Raw genomic sequence first — 20325 nt, 5'->3', positions numbered from 1 at the left:
ATTGAGAGAATCATATGGTTTTTCTTCTGCAGTCTGTTAATGTGGTGTATCACGTTGATTGTTTTGTGAACATTGAACCATCCCTGCATACCAGGGATAAATCCCACTTGGTCTGGGTGGATGATCTTTCTGATGTGTTTGTTGTTGCATTCTACTGGCCAGAATTTTATTGAGTATTTTTGCATCTATGTTCATCAGGGATATTGGTCTGTAATTCTCTTTCAATGCTGCATCTTTCTCTGGCTTAGGAATTAAGGTGATGCTGGCTTCATAGAAAGAATTTGGGAGGATTCCCTCTTTTTCGATTGTTCTGAATAGTTTGAGAAGAATTGGAGTTAGTTCCTCTTTAAATGTCTGGTAGAATTCAGCAGTGAATCCATCTGGTCCTGGGCTTTTCTTTTTGGGAGGGCCTTTATTACTGTTTCAATTTCTGCCTCAGTTATGGGTCTGTTTAGGTTTTCTATGTCTTCCTGGTTCAATTTAGGTAGGTTGCATGTGTCCAGGAATCTATCCATTTCTGATAGATTTCCCTGTTTGCTGGCATACAAGTCCTTGTAGTAATTTCTGATGATTCTTTTTATTTCTGTAGTGTCTGTTGTTACGTTTCCTTTTTCATCTCTTATTTTATTGATTTGGGTCTTTTCTCTTCTTTTTTTAGTTAGTTGGGCCAATGGGGTATCAATTTTGTTTATTTTTTCAAAAAACCAGCTCCTCGTTTGGCTGATTTTTTGTAATATTTTTTTGATTCAATCCTGTTGATTTCTTCTCTGATTTTAATTATGTCTCTTCTACTAGATTTGGGTCTGGTTTGCTGCAGATTTTCTAGATCCTTGAGTTGCATTGAAAGCTCATTTATTTGGTGTCTTTCCAATTCCTTAATGTAGGCACCTATTGATATAAACTTTCCTCTTAACACTGCTTTTGCTGTATCCCATAAGTTTTGGTATGTTGTGCTATTATCCTCATTTACTTCCAGAAAATTTTTGATTTCTCTTTTGATTTCTTCTATGACCCATGTTCATTCAGGAGCATGTTGTTCAATCTCCATGTGTTTGCATATGCTATAGGGATTCCCGAGTTGCTAATTTCCAACTTCATTCTTTTATGGTCTGAGAAGCTGCATGGTATGATTCTAATTCTTTTGAATTTGCTGAGACTTGCTTTATGGCCTAGTATGTGGTCAATCCTAGAGAAGGTTCCATGTACTGCTGAGAAGAATGTAAATTCTTTCTGTGTAGGATGAAAAGTTCTGTAGATATCTGTTAGATCCATTTGAGCTATAGTGTCATTTAAATCTACTGTCTCCTTGTTGATCTTTTGTCCTGTTGATCTGTCTATCTCTGAGAGTGGAGTATTGTAGTCCCCCAGAACTATTGTATTGGAGTCTATGTCTCCCTTTAAGTCCCTTAACAAGTCTTTTAAATAAACTGGTGCCCTGTAATTAGGTGCATATACATTGATAATCGTTATATCTTCCTGTTGAATGGATCCCTTAATCATTATATAGTGCCCCTCTTTGTCTCTCTTAACTGTTTTTGTGTTAAAGTTTATGTTGTCCGATATTAAGATGGCTATGCCCGCTCTTTTTTCATTTCTGTTGGCATGGTATATATTTTTCCAGCCTTTCACTTTCAGTCTGTATGCATCTTTGTTGGAAAGATGCGTTTCTTATAAGCAGCAAATAGATGGGTTTTGTTCCTTAACCCAATCAACCAATCTGTGTCTTTTAACTGGACAGTTCAGGCCATTAACATTCAATGTGACTACTGATAAGTAGTAACTTTGCCCTGCCATTTGCCAAAGATTTTTTCTAATATATGGTTTGAGATTCCTGTGATCTTTTGCTGTGAGGTTTCCTTCCTTTACCTTCTTTCTTATTGATGACCATGTTTCTGTGTTTCTGTGTGTAACACATCTTTAAGCATCTTTTGCAGGGCTGGACGAGTGGCAACAAATTCTTTCCATTTCTGTTTGCTATGAAAGGTCTTTATTTCACCTTCATTCACAAATGAGAGCTTTGCAGGATATAATATTCTGGGCTGGCAGTTTTTCTCTCTTAGTACCTGGGCTATGTCTCGCCATTCACTTCTAGCTTGTAGGGTTTCTGATGAGAAGTCTGCTGTGAGTCTAATTGGAGATCCTCTGAGAGTAATCTGACGTTTCTCTCTTGCACATTTTAGGATCTTTTCTTTGTGTTTCACTGTGGTGAGTTTGATTACTCCATGTCGTGGTGAGGATTTCTTTTGGTCATGTTTATTAGGGGTTCTATGAGCTTCCTGTACTAGGATGTCTCTGTCCTTCTCCAAACCTGGGAAGTTCTCTGCAAGTATCTCACTAAAAAGGCCTTCTAATCCTTTCTCTCTCTCCATGCCTTCAGGAACTCCTAGAACCTGGATGTTGTGTTTTTTAATAGTATCCTGTAGATTCCCAACAATACTTTTTAGATTTCTAATTTCCTCTTCTTTTCTTTGATTTGACTGTTTCCTTTCCTGTTCTCTGTCTTCTACGTCCGATATTCTCTCTTCTGCTTCACCCATTCTGTTTTTAAGGCTCTCTAATGTGTTTGTCATTTGATCTATTGAGTTCTTCATTTCATTTTGATTTCTCTTCACTATCACACTTTCCTGTTCTACTAGTTTCTGCATTTCATTTTGATTCCTCCTTAAGATTTTATTTTCTCAAAGGAGATTTTCTATCCTGTCCAGTAAGGAATTCCGCAGCTCCAGCATTTGTTTTTGAAAACTTCTAAATGTTCTTATCACAATTTTTTGAAATCCGTATCTTGCATTTCTTCCATCTCATCATCTTCATAATCTTGGCTTGGGGTGTCTTGTTCATTGGGGGTATCATAATATCTTCCTTGTTCATGTTTCCTCAGTTTCTGCGTTTGTTGCTTGGCATTGTAGAGATATTCTTTGGATTCTTCTTCCCTCGCTGTGGTGTTTTTTCTCTTTATACTATGACTGTATTAAGTGGACTGTCTGCTTTTGATGGAGCCTTAGAGGCTTGTGATGGGTGTGGCCTGAGAGTTCTGTTTGGTTCCTCAGGGTTAGGGTGTGCCAAAGGTGACACTCCCAGGTTAGGTGTGGCAAATCTCTCTTTCTTTTTTGTATTCAAAAGGGAAGTTATTCTACACAGCTGAGCGGAATTGGAGGTAGTTAGCAGGCAAATGATATACTCACAGGAGCCAGGATCGGAAGCTCTTTCCCAAGGACCACACAGGGAATCTGTGCTGCCCTCAGTGTGGGCTCAAATTCTCCTGCAGTCTCCCACTGGGTTGCCAAGGTTACTGAATTGTAGCATCTCTGGAGAGTACTCACTTGAATTCCGTGAGTTACCTCCCCCACCGTCTCTTTTTTTCACAGTCTCAGTTCATTAGCATCACACTCACTAGGTCCTAATCTCCTGTTATTTCACCCCCTCAGAGTCAGGTTTTTCCGCTTGGCTGAGGGCGGGCGCAGTCCTGACTGAGGTCACCCCGCTTATGACGTATGTCCAAAATGGCGCCTGCTCTTTTTCTTGCTTGCCTTTGAGAGGTGACCGTATCAGTCACTTTTTTTTTCCTCTCTCTTTTAGATAGCCTGGTGAACTTTTCCCCATGGGGTTTCAAGCCTCGTTCCCTCTAGTATCCTGTTTCCGCTTTCCCGCTGGTGTCTCGGGCTATCACCTCACATTCTAGCACTGGTGTGTTGCTTCTGCCGCTGGTGTCCTGAACCATGGGCTCCCATGCTCTCCACGCAGGTCCATTGTGAATCACTAGTTCTGGAAGAGTTTCCTCTGCTGTTTCTTCCCCTACTCTTCCTTGAACCTGCAGTATCTTCACTTTTATTAAATTGTCTCTTCCCGAACTATCAGTGTGCTCCCTTCCTATTCCACCATCTTGCCGCTCTCCCTGTGTTCTTATTCTAACACAATTTATTTTTGCATTTTACATCCCATGGCTGATTATCATTTTTGGTCTGCAGAGTGGTCATTTACTTCAATTTGTCTACATAGATATCTTCATTCTTGCTCTTCATTCCTTCTAGTACTGTGTCCCTAAGTGTGGCATGTGGATGGGTGGGTGTAGGAGTATGACTATGCAAACACATTTGTGCCTGGTTTTATCTGGGATCATTTTCTTTGTTGTCCTTCTTAGAGTTTGTTGATTGTCTTAAACAATTTGTTGATATGCTGATCACCATCAATTCTGAAAAATCCTTATCTATTATTTCTTCAAAAACGATTCTCAACTCTTCTCTCCTCCACTTCTGAGATGAAATTACATTTCTCTCCACCATTTGCCTTTTATTTTGTCTCTATTTTCTCTACTCTTCTTCTTATGCTCCAGATGGTGTATTTTGTTTTTACTGTCATTTTTTCTATTTAACTGATGGTCCTCACATGTGGATTCAATCTGCTGTAAACTCATCTACATTTTTAACGTCAGTTTTTATATCTTTATTTCTACAACTTCCATTTGATATTTATTATTAATTGCTGCTCTAGGGCTTAATTTTCCATATTATCTCAAATCTTGAGCATATGAATTGTTAATTTTAAAGGACATTTTTAATATGCACTACATCTCAGCCAACAGTTGTATGTTTTCTGTAATTTTTTTCCTTCTTGATCTTATTCTTTGATATAGCTAGATTTTTTTTAAATGCCTAACATTTTACATGAAAAAAAGCTATAACCCCTGACTTATCCATTTTTCTGGGAAGAGAATTAATTTTAGTTAATAACAGACATCTCAGTGTTGGCGAAAATCACTTTAACCCATTTGAGATTGCGGGGCTTTCAGACTGGATTTTTAAAAAGATTTTATTTATTTATTTATTTGAGAGGTGGAGTTAGAGAGAGCATGAGGGAGAGACAGACAGTGAGGTCTTCCATCTGCTGGTTCATTCCCCAAATGGCTATAACAGCCAGAGCAGGGCTGATCTGAAGCCAGGAACCAGGAGCTTCCTCCAGGTCTCCCACATGGGTGCAAGGGCCCACGCACTTGTGTGATCTTCTACTGCCTTCCCAAGTCATAAGCAGAGAGCTTATGCATCAGAAGAACAGGAGCTGGGTCTCGAACCAGAACCCATATGGGATGCTAGCGCTGTACAGTAGCTTAGCCTACTATGCCACAGCACTGGTCCCCTAGATTGGATTTTGAGGTATAGACTGCCTGGTCTAATTCTGGCTAAATCCTTATGCCTAGCATAGAACTTCTGAGGAGTCCCAAGAAGCAAGTCTTAGATTGTTCACTGGTATCCTCCTCCTTGAAATGCCTTGAACATTTCTATCTCCCCAAAACATAACACCTCTGAGAACTTTGCTTAACTTCTCCTTCTCTTAGTGACTGCTTTCTATTTTGCTGTATTGCTTAGATATTGCAAAACACCACAGGGATCTTGTGCCACTTCTTCACACTTCCTCTGCTCTGTAGAATTTGACCTCAACATATTCAGGTGTGTTTCAAACTATGAAGTCCAATTTTTATCTCCCAAGCTTTCTAAGTTCACCAAAGCTCTTTAGCTAACACTTTCTGGCTACGTTCTTGAGGAGAAATACAGCATAAAATGTGAAACTTAATCCAATGACCTCCCCATCCCCCAAAAGAGAATTTCAGCTTCCCGATCATCTTAATAGTTCTTGCTTGCTCCTCTCTTCCATTCCCTTCCCTCTCTTTCTCCTTCTCTCTCTCTCTACACCTAGGCTTCTCCTTCCAAATATATACACACATATTTAGTTTGCTGCAAGCTAATCTATCATAGCCTCAGGCAGAAATCCCCAAAGAATTTACTTAACGTGAAACACAAGTAACTCCAACTGGCCTAAATCGATCTGTGACTTTCTAGCTTCAACTGAAGACTTTTTAGACTTAGTATTTAGAATGTGGGTGTGGCTGCAAGGATCTCAGTCAGGAGACAAGTTATGAAAGAACACCCAGCGACAGCAGTGTCTTCAAGAGGCCCTTTGGCCACAGCATCACAGCATCTGAACTCGTTTCAGTTATTTTTCTTCTAAAAGTTAAGGTACTCATGATACAAATCCTAATTGCTTCATCTTCTCTCATTGAAGTCACACTCCAGAATCTGTGAATTCTCTGTCCCCCAGCTTTAATCTTATTTTTGTATTTTTAATTATTTTCCTCAAAGCACAATGCATAACCTGTAAACTTGTTTAGAATGCATATTCTGGGGCTGGTGCAGTGGCTCACTTGGCTAATCCTCTGCCTGCGGCGCCCGGTTCTAGTCCCGGTTGCTCCTCTTCAAGTCCAGCTCTCTGCGGCAGCCTGGGAGGGCAGTGGAGGATGGCCCAAGTGCTTGGGCCCTGCACCTGTATGGGAGACCAGGAGGAAGTACCTGGCTCCTGGCTTTGGATCGGCACAGTGTCGGCCGTGGCAGCCATTTGGGGAGTGAACAAATGGAAGGAAGACCTTTCTCTCTATCTCTCTCTCTCAGTGTCTAACTCTATCATCAAATAGAAAAATAATTTAAAAAAAGCATATTCTTGGGACCCACCTTTGGGGATGTGGCCAAGAATACTTGTAATTGCAATATACTCTACAAATGACTTTGATGCATGTTAAAGACTGAGAGCTACTGGGCTATCAGGAAAGGAAATTAGAAGTCAATGTTATTTGTGAATCCTGGAGTCAGTAGGAGGATACTTCAGGAACTTCTGGGAAAATGGAAATAAAAGGTAAGTTTATCATGGGACAAAAAGTTTTGAAGTCCGGGGGGAGTGTTTGGTGCAGTGGTTAAGATGCTGCTTGGGGGCTGGCGCCGTGGCTCAATAGGCTAATCCTCTACCTGTGGCGCCGGGTTCTAGTCCTGGTTGAGGCGCCGGATTCTGTCCCAGTCGCTCCTCTTCCTGTCCAGCTCTCTGCTGTGGCCGGGAGTGCAGTGGAGGATGGCCCAAGTGCTTGGGCTCTGCACCTACATGGAAGACCGGGAGGGGGCACCTGGCTCCTGATCAGCGCAGCGCGCTGGCCATAGCAGTCATTTAGGGGGTGAACCAATGGAAGGAAGACCTTTCTGTCTCTCTCTCTCTCACTGTCTAACTCTGCCTGTCTAAAAAAAAATTGCTTGGGATGCCTGCAAGCCATGCCTGAGTTTAGGTCTCAGCTCCGTCTCTAACTCTGGCTTCATGCTAATGGGCATCCTGGGAAGCACCAGAGGATGGTTCAAACACTCCCACCCATATGGGAGTCCCAGATGGAGCTCCAGGTTCCTGTTTCAGTCTGACCTAGTCCATGTCTATTGCAGACATTTGGGGAATGAAGCAGTGGATAGACAATCCCTCTGTCTCTGTCTCTGACTTGCTCTCTTTTCTGTCTCTCTGCCTTTCAAATAAAATGAAAAAATAATTTTTGAACTCCCTGCATATTAGGGATATCAACAAGCTCATGAAAAGTGCCTATGATGGTAAAAGCTAAGGGGGTATTTCAAACATTTAAAATCAGCTAACATGGGGAAAGTGGGACTCCTTTGTTTAACAGCTGAGAGAACATTATGAAAGCACTTTTAATGTGGCCTCTGTCTTCCTTGTTTACAAGATGACAAAAATGTTTACATACACCATATACCCTATAATATATAGGATGCATTTCATCTTATTTACCATCTAAGTAGTGAGAAATTACAACCATAACTTGGCAAATCATAATTGTAGCACCTCATAATTATATCCCTGAGGTGTTACAAAAAAACTCAAGTGTTGAAGTGAGAAATTATATTCAGTTATGGTTACATTGGCCTTAGTGCTATACATACAGGTATGATAAACGTGTGTCCTTTGGAAAACAAATGTCAAGACTTCAGGCTGAGAGGAGAATAATCATTAGCATCTTTTAAGGAGGGCTGAGTATGTACATGTGTTAAATTTTTCTAGGAATACCAATAATGTTTTCTGAGAATTCATTTTCTTTTCTTTTTTTTTTTTACAGGCAGAGTTAGACAGTGAGAGAGAGAGACAGAGAGAAAGGTCTTCCTTCTGTTGGTTCACCCCCTAAATGGCCGCTACGGCTGGCGCACTGCGCAGATCCGAAGCCAGGAGCCAGGTGCTTCCTCCTGGTCTCCCATGCAGGTGCAGGGACCCAAGCACTTGGGCCATCCTCCACCGCCTACCCGGGCCACAGCAGAGAGCTGGACTGGAAGAAGAGCAACCAAGACAGAATCCGGCGCCTCAACCAGGACTAGAACCCAGGATGCTGGCACAGCAGGTGGAGGATTAGCCTAGTGAGCCACGGTGCCAGCCGAGAATTCATTTTCTTAAATGTACTAATGAGGCAAACTTAAGTACAAACTGAATCCCAAGAAGAGATTATGTAGGAGTTAAGAACCTCTTGCAGTAAAACCAACAAACTGAGGACATGTGAAATGGTAATAACAACAACAAGCATGACACTAAAAGCAGAATAAAACAACAACATTAAACAGCATATAACATTGGGAAAGTTGAAGTATGTAAAGCAAATTACAGTTTGCTAAGAAAAATCACTGGCTCTGGAAAGAAGGCCGGAGGGGTGACAGGAATCACTCTACCTCTTCCAGCTGCACCATCAGAGTAACGTTGTGTCCCTGCTCTGCCGTCAGCTTTCCATCAGCGGTGATGATCCGGAGTCCCCGAGGGGCCTTCCCGGGGCACTTCTGTGGCTTGGCAGTGTATTGTTCTCTTACCCCGTCAGTGCAGTTATTGGAAACCACCTTTCTATACCTAAATGGAGAAAAGTTCAAATTATAAACCAGATCATTACAATGCAAACCACTCCCAAGTTTTTGAACCGAACCTATTGCCCAGCCCTGGGAACTGTCAACAGCCACTCAATGATTTTCCTGTTTCTATAAGGGTAAGGACTGATGCATACAGAGCACCTGGCAGACAGACAATCACAGTACTACACTATACTATGTATCTATGATTAACATGTTCACTCACTCCCTTTATTTATCTAATCAACATATGAATCATTTCTTCATTTTAGAGTTTTGAAAAATATGCAAAAGTAGAAGACATGGTCCCTGCCCTCATTAAGTTGATAGTCCTGCTGAAGAGACCTACATAGATAATTCAGGAGATAATACAGAGATTAAATAATTTTTAAATGTTTATTTACATGTAATTAAAATGTGGGGTGGGCTGGGGAAGAGAGAGAGAGAGAGAGATGGATGAAGGAACATGAAGGAAGGGAGATGGGAAGAAAGACTGACTGATTGTCCATCTACTGGTTCACTCTTCAAATGCCCACAACAGGCAGAGCTGGGCCAGGCAGAAGCCAGGAGCCTGGAATTCCACCTGTGCTTCCCATGTGGGTGGCAGGGGCCCAAGCACTTAAGCCATTATCTGTTGCCTCTAAGGATGCATTAGCAGGAAGCTGTATCAGAAACAGAGTAGCCTAGATTCCAGCTGGATCTAAAACATGGGTCTTGGGCAGGGCAAGGGGCAGCTTAGCCACAACACGTGTTCCATGAACAATAAGGACTAGAATGCAGGGCTTGTATTGTGCCCAGCAGGTTAATCTGCTGCCTGCAATGCTGGTATCCTACACTGGAGCAACAACAGTTTGGGTTCCTGGCTTCTCCACTTCAGGTCCAGCTTCCTGCTAATGTGCCTGGGAAGGCAACAAAAGATGGCCCAAGTGCCAAGACCCCTGTTATCCTTATGGGAGACCAGGATGGAGTTCCCCTCTCCTCAAAGATCTCTCTCTCTCACTTTCTCTTTTTGTCACTCTGCCTTTCAAGTAAGTAAATAAATAAATCTTAAAAAATAATCCAGATTAACTTCAAGAAAATATTAAGGATTAAAATGGATAATCCAATAGCTGCCCATTGTCCACAGAAGAAAGGTTCCAAGAATCCCTATGGATGTGTGACATGGAAGATAGCAGCAAACCTTACACATATCTTGTTTTTTTCCTATACTTGCATATCTACCATAGTTTAATTTATAAATTAGCACAGTAAAGGACTAACAAAGATAAAAATAAAAATATAATAATAATATACCATTACAAAAGATATGTGGATGTACTCTCTCTTAAAATATCACACTGGGCCAGCGCTGTGGCTTAACAGGCTAATCCTCCGCCTTGCGGTGCCGGCACACCGGGTTCTAGTACCGGTTGGGGCGCCGGACTCTATCCCGGTTGCCCCTCTTCCAGGCCAGCTCTCTGCTATGGCCCGGGAAGGAAGTGGAGGATGGCCCAAGTCCTTGGGCCCTGCACCCGCATGGGAGACCAGGAAAAGCACCTGGCTCCTGGCTTCGGATCAGCGAGATGCGCCATCCGCAGCGGCCATTGGAGGGTGAACCAACGGCAAAAAGGAAGATCTCCCTCTCTCTCTCTCTCACTATCCACTCTGCCTGTCCAATCACACTGTACTGGACTCACCCATCTTTTTTTTTTTTTTTTAACGATTTATTTATTTACTTGAGAAAGCTACACAGAGAGAGGAGAGGCAGAGAGAGAGAGAGGTCTTCCATCCAATGGTTCACTCTCCAAATGGCCGCAATGGCCAGAGCCAAGCCAATCTGAAGCCAGGAGCCAGGAGATGCTTCCAGGTCTCCCACAGGTGCAGGGGCCCAAGGACTTGGACCATCTTCTGCTTTCCCACGCAATAGCAGAGAGCTGGATCAGAAGTGAAGCAGCCGGGTCTTGAACCGGTACCCATATGGGATGCTGGCGCTTCAGGCTAGGGTGTTAACCCACTGCACCACAGGCAAGCCCCTCACCCATCTTCTTGAGATGAGGTGAGATAATATAACTCTTATGTGCAAGGTATTAAGAGACAGCATTAGACTGCTCCATAAGGGTTACTTTATTGTAGGCATACCAACACTACCACGGTTGACCTGATACTCAATACTGCCATTAAAAGACTAATGGGTGGGTAGTATATACAATATGGATACATTGAACCAAGGGATGATACACATTCTAGACAGGAGGAGTGGGACAGTGTGATGTTTCATCACATTACACAGAAGGACACACAATTTAAAACTTACAAACTGTTTGCTTTTTTAAAAAAAATTTTTTTTGACAGGCAGAGTAAACAGTGAGAGAGAGAGAGAGACAGAGAGAAAGGTCTTCCTTGTGCCATTGGTTCACCCTCCAATGGCCGCTGTGGCCGGCGCGCTGCGGCCGGCACACCGCGCTGATCCGAAGCCAGGAGCCAGTTGCTTCTCCTGGTTTCCCATGCGAGTGCAGGGCCCAAGCACTTGGGCCATCCTCCACTGCACTCCTGGGCCACAGCAGAGAGCTGGCCTGGAAGAGGAGCAACCGGGACAGAATCCGGCACCCCGACCGGGACTAGAACCTGGTGTGCCAGCGCTGCAAGGCGGAGGATTAGCCTAGTGAGCCGCGGCACCGGCACAAACTGTTTGCTTCTGAAAAATTGCATTTAGTATGACTCTGATCAATTTAACTGAAATCATGTAAAGTGAAATTGTTGATAAGGAGGGTCTTGCTGTACGTGTTGCGAGTAAGAACAGAATAGGATGGATATACAGCATTAGATCTCAGGGAGGATGTTAGAGTAATGGTATAGTACAGAAAACGCTGGCTAAATATGATGGAGTCCACTCACTATTTTGTAAGAAGATCAACTGGTTAAACCACAGAAACCTCACATTAAGGCAGCTGCAGTTTTTGCATATTGAACAAATCATCCCTGCTCTTTTGTGTATTTCTTGTTTTACCAATAATAGAAGAAAATAAATTATCCTACACGTATTCCTATAAAATTTACTATTATGATAAGTTAGAATGTGAGTAAGTTAGAAGATGTCAAAGCTTTAAGATTTTGAGTAACATTTTCTTTTTTTTTATTTCATAAATGTGAATTTACAAAGTGCAACTTTTGTATTGTTGTGGCTTCCCCCCCAACCTCCCTCCCTCCCGTGGCCCTCCCCTCTCCCTCTCCCATCCCGCCCTTTATCGAGTTTCATTTTCAATTACCTTCATATACTGAAGATCAACTTAGTATATACTAAGCAAGGATTTCAACAGGCTGCACTCACACAACCACACAAGGTATAGGGTATTGTTCGACTAGTAGTGTTTTTAAGTTTCATAGTAAAACACATTAAGGACAGAGATCCTACGTGGGGAGCATGTACCCAGTGACTCCCGTTGTTGATTTAACAATTGGCACTCTTATTTATGACGTCAGCAATCACCCGAGACTCTTGCTAGGAGCTGTCTAGGCTGTGGAAGTCCCTTGAGTTCACCGACTCTGAACTTGTTTAGTCAAGGCCGTATCACAGTGGAGGTTCCTTCCTCCCTTCAGAGAAAGGCGCCTCTCTCCTTGATGGCCTGTTCCTTCTGCTGGGGTCTTGTTCACCAGGGTCTTTCATTTAGATTGTTTTTTGCCACCGTGTCATGGCTTTCCATGCCTGTGAGACTCTCATGGACCTTTTAGCCAGATCTGAATGTCCCAAGGGTTGATTCTGAGGCCGGAGTGCTGTTTTGGGCATTTGCCATTCTATGAGTCTGCTGTGTGTCCTGCTTCCCCCGCAGGATCATTCTCTCCCTTTTAATTCCATCCTTCGTTATTTGCTTACACTAGTCTTATTTGTGAAATCTCTTCGACACATACCCTATCTTTTTGATCGGTTGTGTATTTATATTTATCACTTTACCAAGTGCGCTGTCATTGGTACCTGCCTCCTTGGTAAGATTGATTTGAAATCCCCTGGCACATTTCTAGTTCCACCATTGGAGGTAAGTCCGAGTGAGCATGTGCCAACCTATATATCTCCTCCCTGTCTTATTCCCACTCCTATGTTTAACATAGATCACTTTTCTGTTCATTTTAAATGCCTAAGAATGATTGTGCATTGATTACAGAGTTCAACCAGTGGTCTTATGAAGAACAAACACAGCAACAACAACAACAACCACAACAACAAAAATACTAAAAGGAATAAAATAGTAAGTTGTTCCTCAACAGTCTAGACAAGGGCTGATCCTGTCATTGTTTGAGTAACATTTTCAATGTTACTTATTTGCCAGCTTTTTTACTTGGGGTCCACAATAACCATTTTATGCATACAATATCTGTTCCCAAAGACATCTGCCTAAAATTACTTGGTACAGCTCGGACAGGAGCTCGGACAGACTGAAGATGTACAACCTTTTGATAGAAGGAGCCAGGCACTCCAGGTTTAGCTTTACAGGCCCTTCAGTCTGTCACAGCTCCGTGCAGCACCATGAAAGTAGACAGAGACACTACATGGAAGAACAGAGTTAGCTCAGATTCAGCACAATTCTATTTACCAAGTTGGCAGTGGACCAGCTCTGGCCTGCAGACACAATGGTAGATTTCTAATCCTTTTCTGTCTAGCCACGCCTTCTCCTCTGCTCCTCACTGTCAGGACTGAATGCCTGCGGAGAAAGTCAAAGGAGAAACTGCCGGCACCGAGCAGGCTCCGAGCACTATGGATCAGCACAAGGTCAATTACTAATACTGACTCACCTCATAGGGTAAGTGTAAGAATTAAGTAGATTAATGCACACCGAGTATACATTAAAACCACCCTAACACTTAGAAGTGCTCGTGAAATGTCACCAATTATTTTTATTTAATATGATTATTATATCTCTTCTCTGCTCACAACCTTCATGGCTTTGAAATGCCATTAGGATAAATTGGAAATCCTGCCATCCTATCCATCAACCCCTGCACAAGCGAACTTTATGCTATTCTTCTGGATTCCTGCTCTTTATCACACTGGTGCTGCTCGAGCCGAATCTGTTTTTCTCCTCTGGAAAGTAATTCATTTCTTCGCCTCGTTCTGCTTTTATGTTCCTCTGTATGTGCTTTCGGCTGCTTGAAACTTATCTACCTTTAAGCTACTAGCTCACCTCCTATCTTTTCTAAGACAATTTCCCTATGACACTAAAAAAGTAAAAAAAAAATAAAAACAAAAACAAAAACAAAACTTAAGGAGTGATACTATGTTCTAGCCATTGTGCTAAGTTCTCTACAGAAATTATTTTCCAAATAACCCCAACAAGGGAGGTACTCTTATTATTCCCAGTAAGCAGATCAAGTAGTTAAGATTCATAGATGTTAACAGTTGATCACACAGCCAAGACCTGTGTGGATCTCTGCTTACTACAACACTGAGCTGACCCTTTAAATAGAATAAGACTGTCCCTCCTCCAAGCTCTGAAAAGATACCTGATGAGTTAAGAACGCTCTGTGCCTTGTGTGATTTTCTTGTGTGCGACTGAGTGAAGTTCAACCTCCTTGAGGGCCCCCTTGTGCTCCAGACATGCAAGACTGGTAATCAGAAGGTCCACACTGATTAAATGTTGAAATACCTGCATCACAAATGGTAATTACCACTGTCACACTCTCTCTATGCACCTCATCCAGCAAGCTAACTGTGCTGATCCCTATATCCCCAAAGTCCTTGCTTCTGTTGACAATTCAGCAACTAAAGAGTTAATAGTTTGTCTATCAGGGGTCCTCAGAAACCCTGCTCCAGCAATAAGATCACTGCTCAGTCTGGTTGGTCACTGTTAAGTCCAAGCATTTTAATATTATCCCATCTTAATTTTTTTTTTTAATCATATGTGCTTGCGAGTGTGTGCTTACAAAATGAGAGGATAAAGGCAGGTGGGAGACAGATGGAAAAACAAACCGAAGTGCAGATGCTGGAGAATGGTAGCACCCTGGTACCAGCAATGGTAGCAAGGAATGAACAGCCAGTACCGCCCAGGATAATTATGGCATCTCAGCGTGTGTAACTGTGTAGCAGAAACAACCTGCAGGTTTCCAAGGTGCTATGCAAACTAAAGGCAGCCTGTGGTAAAAAATCACTTGGCATCAAGCACACCTGTGGTTTTGTCTTGGCGAGCAGCTCTAGAGGCCTGGGCTCACCATCACCTGGGCTGGCATCACCAGCTACAGCACATCCCGTTTGTTTGCTGCTGCTCTGACCAATCATCACCTCAGGATTTCCTGAATTCTGCAGCAACTGGAGTTCTGTTTAAATCCAAAGCACGAGTCTATCCTCCGGGGATTCTGCCACAGAGAAGACTGTTGGTAATTTTTTAAAACGCTCATTAAACACCATTCTGAAACCATTTTATTTCTTGGATGAAAATGGCATCACATTAGCCCTACCAGACCTGTCCCTGAAATTCAGAAGAAAATTGTGCAGAAATACAGAGTTCATTTACTCCAGGAAAGCACACACCTGCTTTCTGCATTACAGAACGCTTCTATTTTCATCCCAGCAGCTGTCCCTGGGTCTGAGTTACGTAAATGAATAATGCATTTAATATGTTATTAAATGGGGCTGCTACCTTCGTAATAACAAGGCAACTTATGATTATGTTGGACCTGAGCTTTGAATATTACTGAGATGCATTTAGTTGGTAGAGCATTCTTCAATCTGCCAAGAAGAAAAGTGCTTTGTAATGGCAAGGGAGCCTTTGTACAATTACTAAAAAGGAAACATTCTGCAAATGTGCCTTTGATATTACCTAGGCTCATCAGGAGAGAGTGTCTTATTACTCCAACAACCTCGACCTCAGCTATTCTCTTCCTTCCTATCTTGATGTGACTCTATCACCTTTTCCTTTTTACTCATACTTTCTTTGATTTTTCTTCTGCGTTGCCTGGCACTCTTAAAAAAAGATGAAGGCTACAGTTTTCCCTTTGTGATAGTGAAACTGAACAAAAGCATTGAAAGTCTTCCTGTTCAATGATTTTTCTATTTAGTGGATTTTTCCCCCTCTGTGACTGTGGTGTGATGGTGGTGGACCACAGATGTTTATGACTATTCAATGTACGCTCAGGAGGCAATAGAGACTGATTCAGTTGATCTCAATCCCCAACTACCCTTTATTAATTTTTTAAATTCATTTTAATGAACAAAGTATGTGTACATTTATGGGTTACAATGTGATGTCATGATCTATGAATTTACTGTACAGTGATTCCATCAAACTAATTAACCTATTCATCACCTCACCAATTTATCATTTTTTTGGCAGAAGCGGGTGAAAATGTTAAAAGTATATTTGAAAGAAACAGACAATACATTTTTATTAACCGTGATCACCAAGCAGTGCATAAATCAGTAAAACACATTCCTCCAGGCTAGCTGAATCTTCGAACCCTTTGATCAACATCTCCCCAGCTTCCACTTCCTTCAAGCCTCTGGTAAACACCTATCTACTCTCTGTTTCTATGAGACTGTCTTGGATTCCACGCACAAGTGAAATAGTACAGTATTTGTCTTTCAGTGCCCAGCTTATCCCATTTAAGGTGATGCCTTGCAGTTCCTCCATGTTGTCACAATTACAGAATAGTATGGTATTCCACCACGTATATGTCACATTTGCTTTACCCATTTTTCTGGTGATGCACACTTAGGGGTTGCCTCCAGGTCTTGTCTACTGTGGTGGACATGGAAGTGCAGACACGACTTTCATATGCAGTAAGATCCAGCAAACCCACTTGTATGCACACTTTACAATCTCTCAGAGGCACTTTTAAAACATATGGGTGCCCAGGCCCCATCCCCAGGAATTCTAATTTGAGAATTCTGGGCATCACTTTGTTTTTAAGTTCCCTGATGATTCCAGTTTACAGCTACAATTAATGTTCACAACCCTGAAGGTTAAAACCAGTGCACAAATTGACTGTTTAAATTCAAGCTCTCAGTTATTAGATGAACTTGGGGAACTCTTGTTCAACCTGTCCATCATCTTTGGTTATGTTTCCTTTAAAAATAGGAATAATCATTGGATCTTTCCATAAAGTCTTAGGAAAATTAAATGAGATAATGCTATGTAAAAGGCTTAGCACAATCTGACACAGTGTAAGGACTTAATAAACTATCAAATGCTAGTTAAAAGTCAGTATTTACATATTAAGCATCAAGTATTTCCTGATGGTAACTGTGTTTTATTGCTAAGATCATCTCAAGATCAAATCCATCATGTCAATTCTTTTCTTAAAATCATTCAAGACATCCCATGGGTTTTTCAAAAGGGTAAACTTCACATTGAAAGCAAAGATCCATGGTCTGGGCTAACAGCATTCATCTTCCCAATGCCTTACATGGTTCCTGCACTCAGGTCATCCTGAAAACCACATGCTTCTGTTCATGCTACATGGGCTGCCGTTTCCTCCTATCAAATCTCTACTCTTTCCTTAAAAATTGGCTTTGAGATCATGATTTTCTGCAAAGCTATCTCTTCCCTTTTTTCACAAAAGTTATCACATGTAATTGCTGATGGCGGAACTGGACGGTAACCCCAGGTAGGTATTATTGTCACTGAGCTACAGTGTCCCTCATCTGCACTCAGATTGAGAAATAAATCATTTTGATCCTTGGCTTGCACTATGTGCTTCTGCTTTCCAGGGAATACCCTGCTTTGTTACAATGGACCAAGGACTAATGAAGCATGAAATCAAAGAAGACATGAGGCTAGAGAACAGCCTAGTGAATGGACAAGACTTAAAATCTTCTTAGACTCACCACCTTAGCAATGCAGGTATGCAGCAGGGGAAATGGTGACATGTGTATGTTCATAGATGTAAATTAGAAGAGCTATACACCTATAGGTGTCTGACATTAGAGATACAGGGCTACAGTCGCATAGCTTAACAACTGGGGCAGAGATAGATTATTCCACTCCTGCACCCAGAGAAACTGCTTCCAGGAAAACAGTCATAGTGGCGGCCCAGATCTCCTGATGTCCAGTGAACAGGGATTGGACCAGATTTCCAGACTGACAGACCGCACTGGTCGTGGGACATCCATAAACCACTGTGACTCTTTGTGAGTGGAAACATGTGGCCTGACGATGGCCATTTATGCTTCAAGTGGGATTCCACATGACAAGGTGTCCTCAGGGATGGCAAAGTTCCCATACATCAGCAATAATTTAGCTGGGAGCCATAACATCAGCATCCAGAAAGAATGGAATTCCATGGATGACTAAGCAGATTTACCTCATCAGTGTCCTCAAGGCAACATCTCTGAGGACTTTTGCCTTCAACTGAATAAGCTAACCCAGGGATGAGGGGGGCTGGCACGAGACTGAAGACCAGGTGGAGAGAAAAAAGCTTTACCTTGAATTAAACAGAATGGGAACACAGGTAATTGGATTTAAATATTAAATTGAATGTGACTTCATTTAGATCACCAGCTTGATGAAATGGGACACATGGCCACACTTAACTAAACGACTTAATACCAAGAATCATAATGGCTCACAGAATCTGCTACCTGTGTCAAACGGCTGTATAAAGCAGTGTATACATTTATACAAGCAGTTATATAAGGAAATTTCCATGCAGCCATGGAATCTGAATATTGAATTATTTCAGCTGTGATCATGGAAATGGCAGTGCTCAAAGGGATCTTAAAGATCATTCTTATGTGTTTTGCACATAAGGACAAAAAGACACAGTTAAGGGAGTTGCCCAAGGTCATACAGGGGACAACTAGAAATTCTGAGGAGCCAGCGCCATTGTGCACTAGGTTGATCCTCCGCCTGCAGCGCCAGCATCCCATGTGGGTGCTGGGTTCTAGTCCCAGCTGCTCCTCTTCCAGTCCAGCTCTCTGCTGTGGCCTGGGAAAGCAGTGGAGGATGGCCCGAGTGTTTGGGCCCTGCAACCGCATGGGAGACCAGGAAGAAGCACCTGGTTCCTGGCTTCGGATCGGTGCAGTGCCGACCATTGCAGCCATTTGGGGGGTGAACCAACAAAAGGAAGACCTTTCTCTCTGTCTCTGCCTCTGTCTCTGTCTCTCTCACTGTCTATAACTCTACCTGTCAAATAAATTTTATAAAAAGAAATTCTGAGCCTCTCAACTGAGTATGATGTCCTCTTACTACTATGCTTTAGCATCTGGAAGAGAATCATTAATGCCAATACTTCTGATGTGCGAAGAACCGCCACATAGGAAGTTAGGTATCCACACACAGGGACAGGCAACTTTTTCATTGTGCAACTCCAATTCCATTCCATGAAAACTGCAATAACCCATATGACAAAGAGTCAAGTTCATAGCAACAAAGAGTTATTGGGTGTCTGCTTTGAGATTGCACCATGTTTGCCTGGGAAACAGCTACACAGACCCCTACTTTGATAAGTCTATAAACAAAACAAATGTTTTCCCTTCGGTGGACTTGAAACACATGCATGAATTTTTGGGTCAATTATTGTCCTTGATGCACACTGACGAATCATATCAGACTGAACTTCAAAATCCCCACAGGACACCCTCAACAGTCACCTGGAAAGAGATTGCAGTCCTCAAAGACTCTGGAAATAGAGAAGCCAGGACAATGGCAGGGTAGCCAGGGTTTTAAGTTCTCCATGGGTGATGTAAGGATGAATATGTTTACAGAAAGCTTTTTAAAAATACTCTAAAGATACATTGATAGTATTGAGAGCATTAACTTTGTTAGAATTTATTTTGGGGGGCTGGTGTTGTGCAGCAGGTTAAGCCACCACCTGTGACATCAGCATACCATAACGGAACCAGTTCGAATCCTGGCTGTTCCACTTCTTTTTTTTTTCCTAAAGATTTATTTATTTATTTGAATGTCAGAGTTACACAGAGTGAAAAGGAGATGCAGAGAGAAAGAGAGGTCTTCCATCTACTGGCTTACTTCCCAATTGGCTGCAATGGCCGGAGCTGCAGCAATCTGAAACTAAGAGCCAGGAGCCTGGAGCTTGCTCCAGGTCTCCCACGCAGGTGCAGGGGTCCAGGGACTTGAGTCATCTTCTACTGCTTTCCCAGGCCATAGCAGAGAGCTGGATTGGAAGTGGAGCAGCCAGAACTAGAACCGGCGCCCATATGGGATGCCGACCCTGCAGGTGGCGGCTTTACTCACTACACCACAGCACCAGCCTCAGCTGCTCCACTTCTGATCCAGTTCCCTGCTAAGGCACCTGGGAAAGAATGGAAGATGAATCATGAACTTGGGTTCCTGCCCACGTGAGAGACCCAGATGAAACTCCTGGCTCCTGGCTTTGGGTTGCGACCATTTGGGGAGTGAGTCAGCAGATGGAGATTTCTCTTCCTTTCACTTTCTCTGTCTCTTCCTATCTCTCTCTCTCTCTCTCTCTCTCTCTCTCTCTCTGTAGTTCTGCCTTTCAAATACATAAATAAAGCTCTTTTAGAAGAAGAGTTTATTTTTTCCTGGACCCACCAAATATTTTATATACTACATTTACACTATTTTTAAAAATTTATGCTTCTTGAGTATACATCCCCATTGTATATAGGGGAAAGTAACTCTGAAGCACAGAAAAAGTTGTCTCTGAACATTCTCCCCTGAGGAAATTAACAGCTCCTGAAAAGAAATTC

At 42.4% G+C, this 20325-nt stretch overlaps 1 protein-coding gene across 4 annotated transcripts in view; it reads right to left on the bottom strand.

Moving 5' to 3' along the window:
- The window catches only part of SORCS1 (sortilin related VPS10 domain containing receptor 1), a 572961-nt gene that overhangs the window by 69312 nt on the left and 483324 nt on the right, over positions 1-20325 (bottom strand). For all 4 annotated transcript variants that reach the window (XM_062214029.1, XM_062214026.1, XM_062214027.1 and 1 more), the window contains exon 18: positions 8523-8694. In XM_062214029.1, coding sequence (XP_062070013.1) covers positions 8523-8694 — 172 coding nt within the window. The remainder of the gene's footprint in view (positions 1-8522; positions 8695-20325) is intronic.

Source organism: Lepus europaeus, chromosome 17 (genome assembly GCF_033115175.1).
Source record: "Lepus europaeus isolate LE1 chromosome 17, mLepTim1.pri, whole genome shotgun sequence".
Taxonomy (NCBI): Eukaryota; Metazoa; Chordata; class Mammalia; order Lagomorpha; family Leporidae; genus Lepus; species Lepus europaeus.
Note: the sequence above shows the minus strand (reverse complement) of the source record. Positions and strands in the feature narration are given on the sequence as shown.